The sequence below is a fragment of the Lactuca serriola genome, chromosome 9, assembly GCF_051521515.1.
Source record: "Lactuca serriola cultivar US96UC23 chromosome 9, Lser_US96UC23_V15, whole genome shotgun sequence".
NCBI lineage: Eukaryota > Viridiplantae > Streptophyta > Magnoliopsida > Asterales > Asteraceae > Lactuca > Lactuca serriola.
In genome coordinates, this window is record NC_136416.1 from 99638235 (window position 1) to 99653187 (window position 14953).

Consider the following 14953-nt stretch of genomic DNA (forward strand, 5'->3'; position numbering starts at 1 on the left):
AATGAACATCAGGTCGAGGGGGAGTAAGGACAGAACAATATTGATGTCGAGGGGGGAATCACAATCCAAATCCATTAGTCGAGGGGGAGCTAAATGGATCATTACCTCATGTTTCTACTGATCAAATTGACAATTTTCATGATGTTTCGGATAATGTGTCGAATGTAGGTGAAGGTTCTGAAACGGATGAAATATTCAAAGATGTACCTTTGAATTTTGATCCTGCATATCTACCAATGGACAGATAGACACGAAATCATCCAAAAGAACAGGTTCTGGTGATCCTCAAGCTGGAGTTATGACACATGCAAAAATATGAGCTAATAATGATATACTGAATGTTCACCAGGAATTTTGTATGTTTAATGTGTTTATTTCCAAAATGGAACCAAAAATAGTTAAGGTTGCATTGGAAGATCCTGATTGGATTTTTGCAATGCAATTTGAACTTGCTAAATTTGAACGAAATAAAGTTTGGAGAATAGTTCCGAAACTTGATGATGTTTCAATGATTGGATTGAAGTGGATTTTTAAAAATAAAACTGATAAAGAAGGCAATGTTGTTTGAAACAAAGATAGACTAGTTGTTAAGGGATATTCACAACAAGAAGGTAATGATAATGATGAAACCTTTGCTCCTATGAATATTCTTCAAAGCAAGGAAGCTATTTTCATAATTCAAGAGATGTGCTCTCGTAACTTACTTGAGAAATTTGGCATGACGAATAGTTCAAAGTCGAAAATACCAATGGCAGTCGGCACACGGTTAGGTCCTTCGTTGGATAAGCATACTGTGGATCTCACTTTGTACAGAAGCATGATAGGTTCTCTATTAAACTTAATTTCTAGTAGACAAGATATCATGTTCGTTGTTTGTAATTGTTCCATGTATCAATCAAATCCCAGAGAACCCCATTTAATAGGTGTGAAGAACATATTTCGATATCTTAAAGGAACTACGTCGTTAGGATTGTGGTACCCTTTGAAGACTGGATTTTTCTTACAAGCATTTTCTGATGCAGACCTTAGTGAGTGTCAACTAGACAGACAAAGAACAACTGGTGGGTGTCAACTTTTGGATGAGAAGCTTGTAAGTTGGCCATCAAAGAAACAAACATGTGTTTCGATTTCTATAACAAAAGTAGAGTATGTTGCTGCTGCAGCTTGCCCATCTCAAGTCATATGGATTCAAATCCAACTTCATGACCATGCAATCAATATGAAGAAGATCCATTTCTAGTGTTATTCACAAAGTGCCATACACATCTGCCATAATCCGGTTCAACATTCAAATACAAAGCATATAACTCTTCGATCTTTGAGTAGTAGCATGATACTTGTAGCTGATCTATGTTATAGTCTATTCCTTCCTTTTGGTCACTACACATTCTTGAAAATGTAAGTACTTATCCTTTAGTGAAACACTCAATGATTTAAAGTAACATACCAATGGCGTTATGGATTAATTATTCTAATTATAGACTAAACACATGGAAGAACAAGTTGAGTCTTGATCCTTTCTAAAATTATTGTGCGTCCTCGTTATTGATGATCAATAAACTATTCTTTAGGTTTTAGTCTGCATCAGACTACTTTAGGCATTTTTGATTTTCTTAGTTCTTTTCTTAGTAATCAATTTAGCCTATCATAATATGTATCAGAATGGGCCTACCTATTGTTCTTTGCATTTGATGGTGCAGTTGGATAAACCAACTAAGATCATCCTTTTGCCTATGGACAATTAGCTTTATTTTTCTTAAAACTTCATTAATGAAAACTAACCATAGGATCATTTGAAACTTTGAGTTCTATCCTTAGTCATGTGAGTCCCAAAAGGTTCTCAACATGCTATGCAACTCCACGGTGGAACTTTTTAGGTTGTCCATACTAATACAAAATCAAATGATCATAGTCAATTCAAATGAGTGAAATTCCATGTTTCTTCAATCATATCAATGCACTTACTTCTTTGAAGTTTGGAGTCTCTCGATTTTCCATGTTAATTCCAAAAGTACTTAACATGTAATGTAGTTCGACAATGAATCTTTCCATATAGATCATATAAGAATCATCTGATTATATGCACTAGCTGGCTAGTTTGTGATGTCACCATAATCAACTCCCAACACGATGGAATTACTTGTTACCTCAATTTGTACACTTAACATTTTCTAAGACGGATCTTTCCAAGTTTCTCATGTCAAATCAGAATGACCTGTCTATATGCACATGTTAGTCAGTCTATTATGTTTCCATATTCAACTCCTAATCTTGATGGTATTCCATATAACATTAATGCTACCAATTTAGTATGTGTATTTGATGCTTTCTCCTTTTCTATAGCTAAAGTACGATCTTTGTTTCCATTTTAAGAGATCTATTCTCTCCCCTCGAACAAGACTGACCATCCCTTCTAGCTTATCCTTTTAGAGGATTTTATAGCAGTTAACTTTTAGTGGATATTTTTAAGACATCATTCAACTAGTAATTAGACACAGTTTGTTTTATTGATCCTTAATTAATAACTAACCAATTACCAAATTATTTCAAACAAGGTTATGATCCATATTTTACTCCATGATGTGAAGTGGATTAGCCAAAAATCACACTAAGAAGCTATTTAAGTAGACAAACAATTATCAATCTCAATATTTATGAAATTCCTAGATCTTTGTAGATGTATTGACACTATGTCAATAACATGTTAATCTCTTTTTATGCTCATTTAACATTCATGACTCGATTAGCCGAGGATCATGAATCCAAATGGTGAACCGACCATGCAAAGCTTCATGATATTCATCTCAAGTAACGCTTAAGAATCACGATTACCATATACGTTACTTCAATAATTTTCTTATTTGACGTGATTGTAAACCACCCACGCACAACGCCAAGAAGAATATGCGACAAGGCGTAGTTTCTATGGGAAGCATACAATTCACATTATTAGTATAAATCAGGATTTTGTTTTATTATGTTATTCAGTTAATACTTTTCACTTTGAACAATTGTCCTATTAAACCCTTTCGGTAACTCCACTTCAAACGCAAGAAGGTGGTAAAGGGTGGCGACCAATGAATGCCACATAAAATCCAACCTCATTAAGAATCAAAGAGACCTACCTTAAATCTCCCTTATAGTAATAAAGTAGACGAGCCTAGTCGAGGTATGACTAACAGTGAAAATTAAGGAACATGCGAGAACACAATGTTTATTTTAGTGTTATATATGTAAATAATATTTTACTATATATACACATTTGTGCATTATATGTCTTTTAATTCTATTGACTAAAACTCAACAATTAAATTATACGAGTTCTAAATTTTTTCATTTAATTAATCTTATAATTAAATCAAATGTAACTTTATATTTTAAAAAGTCTAGATAGTATTTTCTTTGTAAGTAAAACCATTTTTGAAAATGAGTTTGTAAAGTACCTTTATGGCATAATATTTATGGCATGCAATTTATCACATAAAATCATGGTGTTTCGTAGTAAACCTGATGTGTCCTTTTTACTAGTTGTAACATATTCAACAACTATAACATATGTATACAAATTTATGACTAGTTTATTTGTGAATTATATGTCATTTGTTAGAACAACATTTATAAACTAGTTAATAGTTTTTCACATAAAATGATAACAATTGTATGTGTATGTTTTGTATAAAACATATATAAGCACATGTATTCCCCCCAAGATATGTAAAATCATTAAAAAGGGCATGTAACACTGACCTTAAATGAGTGAACTCGGCCTAGATTTGTTTTGGTGAAGCTTGTCATGAGAAACCGCAAAACCATGATTCTTGAAATTTGAAACACTTTCGGGACCGTTTTGTAACAAATGTACACTATAGGAGTTTTTTTGTAACATAACTAAGAAGTGGGAACTATTTAGTAACTTATCAAACCAAAAGGGACTGGTTGGTTTAGAATAAACAAAGAGAGGGTTTGTTTTTGTTTAAAATGCATCAAAATTTAAGGGAATGATTTTAATAAGAAATTCTAATGGAGGGGATGTTGTGTATAATTTAAATCAATGTTTGGAGTCTTTGATCCTTACTGACCAAAAGAAAGAAACACAAATGAAACAAGGATCGGGGCTCGATGGTGGTGTCTTTCGATGGTATTAGTCGGAGGAAAAGTGACGATGGTGGAAGGTTGGATTAACGACGACAACATGTAGTAGTGGATAGTCGAAACTCACGACATCAACAATAGCACGATGGCAACAATGGTTGGCTATGGCATGAGGGTGGTGGTGCTGCATCCGCAGTCTCTTGCTGTCCTCGTTTTTTTTACAACATCGTTCGTTGAGGGGAAAAGGGAAGTAGTGAATGAAGAGGGAAAGGATTCTATTTATAGCCTAGCAAGACCCTCATCATCCCATGCAAGCCATGCTCAAATATCTAGTCAAGAACTTGAAAATCCACAATACCTTGTCCTTTGGATGTAGAGTGTACACAAGAAGGCATGGTGACGGAAGATGAGAGAGGGTTCACATGGGAAAGGGGGTGTAACATCTTTTTTTTGAGGCACTTTCATTATTGAACCTTATATTGAGATTTATTGTATATTGTTCCCTAAGTATAAGAAAGAATGTAAAATGGACCATATTGGCATTTTGGCGAATTAGGACTTTTGGGAGTACACTGAGCGTACGTGTGTATGCTAAGCGTACTAGGGAACACCTTAGTACATTGGGCATACACCTCGTATGCAGGGCATACATGAGGTTCATGCAAATCTTAATTTTTATTGTTTGGCTCATATTTAAGCATCATTATAGCCTCTCATCTCATTCTTATTTAGCCTATTTCTGTGAAATTGACCCCTAAGCAAACACTAAGAGAAAAAGAGCATTTTGGAGCCTTTTAGAAGTGTACTTGAAGAAGAGGAGAGTGGTGTGGAGAGCTTGGAGTTTGGGAAGCACTTTGGATCTGAAGTTTTCTCCTTGTTTGTAACCTCCAGGAGGTATAACGGTTGAAACTTTACCACTCCATCTTGTAGATCTAGACATTTAACTCTTTTAAGTTACTTTTTGTCCCAAAATGGTGATTATTGAGCATGCAATTTTCTTGACCCATTAAGCCACCCTTTCAGACCTTGAGAAGGGTCTCGAGTCATAAAAATGGGGTCTTAATGGTTGGTTTTGCTCCATGCATTCTTTAGAAGGTCTTAATGTATTAATATATTGAGTTAAGCACTTAATGGACATGCAAAGTCATCAATTTGGAAACTTTATGACTCTTGAGGATGATTTGGCCTTAGATCTAGAAGTTGGATGTAAGAGCTTAAGGTTTTAACTCTTAATGTGTTTTTGGGAAGACTGGGCGTAAGCACTGCGTAATCTAACTACGCAGCGCGTGCGTGGTTTGTTGGATAAGGTGTCTAAGTCCATAACTTATTTGGTATATACTTGACCCGACCCGACATGGTCCATTTGGATTGCACTTCACCCGAACAATTAATATGGATAATCTTTTGAGAATAGTATGTTTATGATTTATTAATATATTATAAGTTATAATATATTAATATGACGTCATGTTATTTAACTAGTTTTAGTCATAAATTAATTATGAATTAATTTAGTGATTAAAAGGAAGACTAATTAAACATGGGCTATTACATTTTATATAATGTGGGCTTAAACTCATTAGGAATGGGCTAAGCATGCATGGGGGTCCATGGATGATCCATAGGGCTTTTAACCCATGGATCCTTGGAAAGGAAAATACATGGGTAATTAGGGTTTATCCTCATCCTCCACACTATATAAAGATGCACATATTGCAAGAAATCGCAACTAGTTGTGTGAGACTTTGTGGTGGCCGATTTCAACATAGCATATTATTCTCTCAAGGTTTTTCCAAGTTTGTGGTGATTTGTGATTCCACTTGAGGCATTCAAATTATTGGTGCTAGGCTCTCAAACTCCAAGCAATCAATCATTATCAAAAGGTATGTCATTCTTCTAGTGTTTTATGATTCTAGCTCTTCATGCCATGTTAGTTAGGATGTAAACCTTGGAAATTATTATTTGCATGTATTTTAGACAAAACATATATCCAAGGTTTATTAGGGTTGCATGTATACTTAGGAGTGTTAGAATGCTCAAAACCCAACAGTGGTATCAGAACCTAGGCTTGTTTTCTTGAATACTTGATGCAAATTGCTGAAAAATGTCGAAAAACTGCATTCTGCACAGCTGACTCGCCAAGTCCTTCATGGTACTCTCCGAGTCAATGTGTATATTCAACCAACTCACCGAGTCAGTTCATGCACTCGACGAGTTGGCAAGCCAGAGTGCAGATTTTCGGTTTTTGGTGCTGGAATTGGTCTAGAATCATTACCTTAAACTGTTTTGAACTTATAAAACCTGTTTTTTAATGTGGTAATGATGATGATGGACCAATTTCAAAGTTATAATCAAAGTTTCAAGTTTATGTATATGCTTATATGATTCTTGAAAGTTGTTGATTATGAATGTTCATGAACTTATGAGTTTTGATAGATCATAGGAATTGTTTGCAAATTGTTTGATAGAATAATTCTTGATCTTTATGACATTGAATGAACTCCATAATTTGTACTCAAGTTATGGAATTCCAAAAGTTTTTCTTTTAAATGGTTTTAAGAAGTCATAAGTTACACTTTTGAAGAGTTTTTCTAATAAATGTTTTTATGGACTCCATAACTTGTCCTCAAGTTATGGATTTCCAAGAGACTCTTCATTAAAAGTTTTAAACACTTAATTAAAACTCATAAGTTATGAATATCCAAAAGTTTTGAATTGTTCAAAACTTGCCCTCAAGTTTTGGAATTTGTAAAGTCTCACACAAATTTAATTCCATACCATAGAAGTTTTAAAAGTTAAAATTCTACCCTTATACTATTATAAGATTAATGGTTAATAATTATATATATATATATATATATATATATATATATATATATATATATGTATAAGAACAAGTAATTTTACCATTAGTAGGCCTCATTCACGAAGCCGGTCTATAAGGGGGGTATAAGGTTGTTGCCTATAAAATGGCAGCTTAATGGGTGTCCACTCTCACCCACCGTTTCCTTGATCGGTGGAGGGTCGTTAGCTGAACAGGTAGAACAACGACTTTAAATTATCATTAAAAGTATAATGAATATTATAAACTAACTAAATATTTTTTAATTTCCAATCTTAATTACTTTAGGAAAAATGTGAACATGGTGCTAGTCCATGGAATTCACACTTTGTACCTTACAAAGTCGTTGGTGGAGCGTGTGTGGTTAACCAGCACACTAACTTGGACTAGTAAGGATCACGAAGGGTGACTTAGTGTTTGTCATGGACCAATGGAGCGTGTGTGGTTAACCGGCACATTGATTAGGTGATAATATTAAGAGTACCAACTGAGTTAGTACGGTTATTCACACCTTGTTTTGTGATCCTCGGCATCCTAGTCACAAAATTTGAGAGGGCACACTCGAGATTGAAACATGCCATTGAAAAGTTCAATGAATCTCAAAAGATCTAGGAGTTTCAAATCCAATTAAAACCTAATAATTATTTCGTTTTTCATGGTGGAATTTGGTGAATCGTCATTTGCCTACCTTCAAATATTTTATAGCTTGGATTACGGCATCCCTATTCCAAGTTATAAAATATTGTGTTGGGTCCTAGCTTTAATATTTCATATTGGGTGTTATATTAAGGACTTGAATCAACTAACTTGATTTTCTCCCATTGTAGATGTCTGGTTTAGACAATTATGATCTTCCCAAATCTCTTGGATCAAACTTTCCTCTTGAAGATGATGTCCTTCAACATCATGCTTCACTTCCTCCACCTCCTCCATTTATTCTCCCTAACCCACAAGCTCGAAGACTTGAAAAGTTCAAGATCACTCAAGCCCTACTGGCAATGAAACATAAAGATGGAAACCCTGTGTGTACTCATGTCTTAGAAATGAAGTCACACATTGACAGGTTGAGAATGTTAGGTGTCGATATCTCAAGGAAGTTGGCTGCTGACTGGGTTCTTCAGACACTTCCGGAGTCATATAGTGAGTTCATTAAGGACTACTATATGACAGATCACGACATGACTCTTATTGATCTTTCTTATTTGCTCATTGCTGCTGAATCAGAAATGTTTTGGCGCACTGGAAAAGTAAATATTGCTAAAAGATCAAATTCTCAAACTTCCATGGACATGGATAATGGTAACACTGATAGTCCAGAAAAGCTTTCTTTTCCCAATGGAAAGGGATCGACCTTGGTCAACCCGGTTGACCAGAAGGTAAAGGGAAAGTCTAAGTCTGTGATTGTCTCGTGTACCGTTCCCAAAGAGTCTATATGTTTTTATTGTCATGAGAAGGGACATTGGAAGCGAAGCTTCCCTGAATACCCGAAAGATTTGAACGCAAGTAAAGACAAAATGGTTGACTCTGCTTCATGTAAGTCCACTATCTAACTTTATTAAAGTTCCTAATTGTTGATTCCTATTACATGATGTGACTAGTTGCATCTTGATGTTTTGCACGATCGAGCAAAAGGAAGGTTAAAAGAAGAGCGTGCTGAATCTGATCACGAAGATGGATTTCTATCACATGGTTCGAGGATCGGATTTTTGAGCTACTACTTAAAATTTATGATAGATTGCTAGGAAATATGTAATAGCATAGTTTTCATTTGAAGATGCATTGTAAGGAATATTTTTCCGCATTTTATAAATAAATAAAAGTTTTGTTTAGTTTATTTTATAGTATATCCCCTTACAATGGCATTTATGGAAATATGATGTTTGTATCTTTCTAGTAATAATGGAAATATGAGTTTGATTTTCTCATTTGTGGTAGTGTCTGAATTTACCAAATGAGGAAAGGTTCTCATCACCCAAGTTTCAATTGGACCGAAACTTGGAATCATACAAGCTGTATTGTATGATGGATGAGAAATTTCATCTTTGGAAAATTAAGACTAATTCCTTATGTGAACAAGGATAGGACTAAAGGGACCGAGTACACATGCTTGTGAACTGGTCAAGTCCACCAAAAAGATTGATAAGACTATTCGTCATGATTTGCTAAAGCTTATTAAATATGGTTATACTTACAAGTTTAAGTATAATTCTGAAGCATTGAAAAATTTTCAATGTGTGACAGAACGAACGGGAAAGAATCAAATTAGGCTGAAAGATAAAAGTTTCTCAAATCTGAAAAGATGGGAGAGTACTTTAGTATCGTGTGTTATGATCGTCTTAATGATTAAGATACCATATCACAAATTCATACTCTAAGGACATCTTAGTGCATTGTTATGACTAAGAAGAGGGGTCATGAATTGTTGGAATGGTTAAAATCAAGAAGATGAATCATACTTCGTTCCAAAACAACTCTTAGATTCATACTCCAAGATTGTAACATTGAGTGACATAAAGTGAGGTTTAAAACACTTATCAAATGTAGTGTAAAATGTTTTCTACTCCTGCACATTTGAAATTGGTAAGTTGTGATGTCTTGGATAAGAAAAAGACCAACTAAGACCAATTGTGTGAATTTTTTTATCTTGATAAGAATCCGCACTATCCCTTGAATATTTGTTTTGTCAAGGAATGGTCCTTGACTAGGGAAACTTATATGTCAAGAGGACAGTGGGAGTCTTAATGATCCTGAAAGGATTTCAAGATTTAGTCAAGAGTAAAACCTGAGTTTTATCACTAGCATACGACTTAAGGTTTGCAACCTATTAAGTTGACATAATTCTTGTTTCTGTGTCTGTTCCTGTTAAGTTGGCTATCCATGTGAGTTATGTTAGTTCTAAACTTTGTGCATAACATCTTGGAAGCATTGGTGGGCCTTGTGCTACTAGGTGAGAAGAAATAAAGATTTAACAAGTCCAATCCATTTAAGGCTGAATTTGTCACTAACCTTGTCTTGTGATTATGGTTTTGACAAATTCACATGGATAGTAACTCATACACCATAAAATCTAAGTGTCATAAGGTTTCTCTCCGATTCATGAGAATGATGGTGAGGAAACACTTTCACTAAGTAGTTTTTAAGTAGATAGCCATTGTGTTATTTGCATTTTCAAAAGTCTTTAGTGGAGCATGTATGGTTAACCGGCACACTAACATGGACTTGTGAGAAATGGCAAAGGTCTAAACAATTGAGACTATGATTACGACATCCCTTTTCATAGTTCTTGAAATTGTTTAGACACAAATGTGAGTTATCTACGGAAGGGTGTATGAATCTAAATTTTAGAAGTCCAATCGATTTCTGAATACATGTCAAAGCTAGTGGGATTATAAGTGTTATGCTAATAATCATCATGTTAGTGGGAGCATGATAATTATGATTATTATTATTGCAAGCTAGCAATGTTAATTATAGAAAAACAAAAGTTTCAATTCGTGAAGTTGCAGGGGTTGGAAATTGTTTTGCTATAATTAAGGGAGAGGAAATTATACTTCAATTCAATTCTAAAAGCATAGATTGAGATTTTAATCATCTTCAGTCAAAGATATATATATATATATATATATATATATATATATATATATATATATATATATATATATATGTATATGTATTTTATGTTGGAATGGTTCAACTTAAAGAAATTATATATATATATATATATATATATATATATTCGGCTATGATTACGACATCCCTCTTCATAGTTAAATTTTGAAAACATGGCAAAAAAAAAATATTGTAGCAAAAGACTGGTCTAGTATCATGTCTTTATGTGAGACATCATGAATCGTGTCCCCTATGCTTCGGATATAGGATCGATTTCATGTGCTATAATATTCATCCTTTCTAAATTTTTTCAAATGCTTAGGGTATTAAGAAGGGGAAAGTCTAGATCGGGATATGACTAAAGTGATTAGAAATTGTCGAGGACAGTCTAAGGTTCGCTAAAGATTGGTTGGTCAGGATAGTTGGAAATATGATGTAAATTGTTGGAAAGGACCATATTGACATATTCTGAAAGGAGGCAACTCTTGTTTAGAAGTGATAGTCAAAATAGGACTATGGAAATGTCTCCATAGGTGGAGTTATTCAATCTGTGTGAGATTAGAAAACTAAATGCAAGAAGGATGTTCAAAGCAATGTACTTTGAATATGAGGCTTCATTTCCATATAGTTGATCTTCGTTGGAATACTCTGTAACGACTGTTGACAAGTTTTGTGACTATGTGCATAATCATAACAAGACGAACATTGCATAAAAGTTTAAAATCTAACAAATTTTTGGTAAATGGTAGGAATTAGGAATTCTTACATTTACAATAAGGATTTGTGATTGTGAAATGAGCATCATTGGAATCATGTTCAATTGATCTATTTCACAAAAGTAAAGATCATAGACAAACATAGTGTGCATACTTGGAGTATGGCATAACTATTGTTTAGAAAAACAAAGTGTACATGCTAGGAGCATGGGAGGACTGTTGTTTTATTCAAGTATTAAGTTGATTATTTGAAACATTTTATAATGAATAATGTGTAATCAATATGGTGATGAATAAAAGGTGGTTCTATTTATATTCAAAAGGGTTCTGAGACCATATTGGATTTGATTATTATTGTGTTTCACTTTTCATGTTTTGACTTCCAGAATAGCTAGGTTATTCTTTCCGAATAACTAAGTTATTTAAAAACTCCACAATCGTTCATATGTTGGAAGTAGGTATGAATTAAGACTATCATGAATCGAGTTTGTAGATGGCTAAATGTGTTTAGACATAGCAATGGTTGCTACAACATTCATGAGTGCTCATAAGTTATGAGTATTGGAATTAACCCACGCTTACTTGTATCATTTCATGGAATTTATCGCGAGTGATCGTGAGACGGTAATATCATATAAGTCTTCAAACCTAGAGATATGAGTTGTTGCCTATAAGTTGGTTGTGCATTGATTGCACGAAAACACATCAGTAACTTGATGTTATAAAACGTGCCTTTGTGTACAATTCAACAAGTAGTAGAACAAGCATATGAGTCGAAGTTTATCTGTTCCTTCTAGAAATAGAAGCGATATCTGGGCCCCTCAACGATTTTGTTTTGACCTATCTACCGGGCCCGGTCAGAACCTAATTGATGTGTTCAATTTAGTTCTTTATCAAACAAATTGGAAATCGGGAAACAAACTGCTGGACAATAAGTACGACGTTGTTCCATGTATTTGTCCGGCTGATATCATGAGAACATAGGATTATATGATCACTTATCTAAAATGGCGCTTCATAGTTCAACAGAGTTTTCAAGAGCTACGATTGCTGGTTGGTTCCTGAAGTAACATACGTAAATACAGTTATTAGAATAATCCAAGTGGGAGACTGTTGGATAAGGTGTCTAAGTCCATAACTTATTTGGTATATACTTGACCCGACCCGGCATGGTCCATTTGGGTTGCACTTCACCCAAACAATTATATGGATAATCTTATGAGAATAGTATGTTTATAATTTATTAATATATTATAAGTGATGATATATTAATATGAAGTCATGTTATTTAATTAGTTTTAGTCTTAAATTAATTATGAATTAATTTAGTGATTAAAAGGAAGACTAATTAAACATGGGCTATTGCATTTTATATAATGTGGGCTTAAATTTATTAGGAATGGGCAAAGCATGCATGGGGGTCCATGGATGATCCATGGAGCTTTTAACCCATGGATCCTTGGAAAGGAAAATACATGGGTTATTAGGGTTTACCCTAATCCTCCACACTATATAAAGATGCACATATTGCAAGAAATGGCAACTAGTTGTGTGAGACTTTGTGGTGGCCGATTTCTACATAGCATATTATTCTCTCAAGGTTTTTCCAAGTTTGTGGTGATTTGTGATTCCACTTGGGGCATTCACATTATTGGTGCTAGGCTCTCAAACTCCAAGCAATCAATCATTATCAAAAGGTATGTCATTCCTCTAGTGTTTTACGATTCTAGTTCTTCATGCCATGCTAGTTAGGATGTAAACCTTGGAAATTATTATTTGCATGCATTTTTGAGAAAACATAGATCCAAAGTTTATTAGGGTTGCATGTACACTTAGGAGTGTTAGAATGCTCTAAACCCAACATGGTTAACCTCCCCGATGGTGGTCAATTCTTGTGTATGCATTGCATACCTTTGGAGTACGCCTCGCGTAAGCATTATGTGTTGACTTAGATGGGTTAACTCAGTTGACTTTGACCAAGTTTGACCAAGGGGTATTTTGGGCATTTTGGATGGTGTTTGAGAATTGGTCATTTGGATGGATAGGTGATGGGTACAACTGAGATTCGGAGTCGGGACCTAATCAGATATTATTCAGATTAAGATGTGAGTTTTCCTTATTGTACTTACGGGTCGAAGGTACTAAGGCCGGCCCATTGGATTAATATCCTGCTATACATTGATATGCTGAGTATGGGATAGATCTGCATGATTATATGCTAGTTGCTAACATATATATATATATATATATATATATATATATATATATATATATATATAGACTAGTAGATCTGTAGGACTACCTGTGATTTCTGTCTGCATGATTATCTGTCTGTTGCTTATGTTTGTTATCTGTTATATGTTGTCATATTGTGTTGGATTAAGGTTGTACTACTTTGTGCTATATCCAATAAACCCTGGAGCATTCCAAATATGAGCTGAGGGCTGTTTGTCATGTCAGACTCATACTGAGGGCTCGGAAGCATTCCAGATACGAGCTAAGGGCCAATTGGTATGCCAGACTCGTATTGAGGGCTTGAGGGTATTCCAGTCCGATGACTGAGTGGACCCGCTATATATTGGCATTTCAGTCCGATGACTGAGTGGGCCAGGGGTAAGCCAGATATAAGTTGTTGGCCCTGAGGGCAAGCCAGACTTATGTTGTGGACTCAAGAGTAAGCCAAATATAAGTTGTGGGACTGATAGGCAAGCCGTACTCATATTGTGGGCTCAGGGGTAATCTAGTCTTTTAGATGTGGACCCAATGCATGCTGTTATTTGTTATGTTTTCATGGTGGTACTTTGGGGGAGCTCATTAGGCTTCATGCTTATAGTTTTAGTTTTGTTTCAGGTACTTCAGAGGACCATGGCAAGTCAACGACGTAACCTTACACATCCTCGGTTTTACGACTGATTGGATCTTGCGAGACTCTGATTTTAAATAAGGTTTTCGAAAAAATGGTTTTGTTTACACTTCTTTCAGTAAATGGGTTTTTTAAAAACTTTAAATTCGTTGGAATTTTTGGGATGTTGCAAGGGGAGGGGGTGGGGTGCTTCATGGCTAATTTTTTTTTATCATCAAACCAAGTACATGATGATGTCACACTCTAAAAAAGTCTCAGAAACATACCTAGGTTTGTGTGCCCAAATTTCGACACCTAATATTTTTTTGAAATTATAGTATGATAGAGTAGAGTTCAAGGATTCCAAAAACCTGAATAGATTAATTTATCGAGTTTTAGAACTCCGAGAAATTGATTTTAATGTTTTGCATCTAAGTGACCTGAAATGTCTGATTTTTCGACTATTGCAAATACTTTTACTAAAAATATTTTGAGTATTAAATCAAATATTAGACCATAGTATGAGGCCAAAAACGCTCCCAACATTTCTATCTGAGGTGTGCAAGTGCCTCAACGGTTAGAAACTAGTTTAGCAGTTTAAAGAAAATTAGTGTTATATTGGTTTGGTTTCTTATCATGGTCGTATATTTTGCATACAAACTCCATTTGAAAATTCTTTATATTTTTGGAAATAGGTGATCATGTACTATGAGAATAGAGTGTTTGTTTAGTTCACAACTACTTAATACAAATTTTTTTTTCAGACATATTAACTAGGGTTGTAGTTTGAGCTGTTTGATTCATTTGAGATTTTCCACAATTGGATATAGGATACCATATGGTATCTTATAA

At 34.5% G+C, this 14953-nt stretch overlaps 1 protein-coding gene across 1 annotated transcript; it reads left to right on the forward strand.

Moving 5' to 3' along the window:
• The first annotated feature begins 640 nt into the window (after positions 1-640).
• On the forward strand, positions 641-1240 carry LOC145075981 (secreted RxLR effector protein 161-like). The gene has a single exon (XM_079022024.1). The coding sequence runs from the start codon at positions 641-643 to the stop codon at positions 1238-1240; it is 600 nt and encodes a 199-aa protein (XP_078878150.1).
• The last annotated feature ends 13713 nt before the right edge of the window (positions 1241-14953 follow it).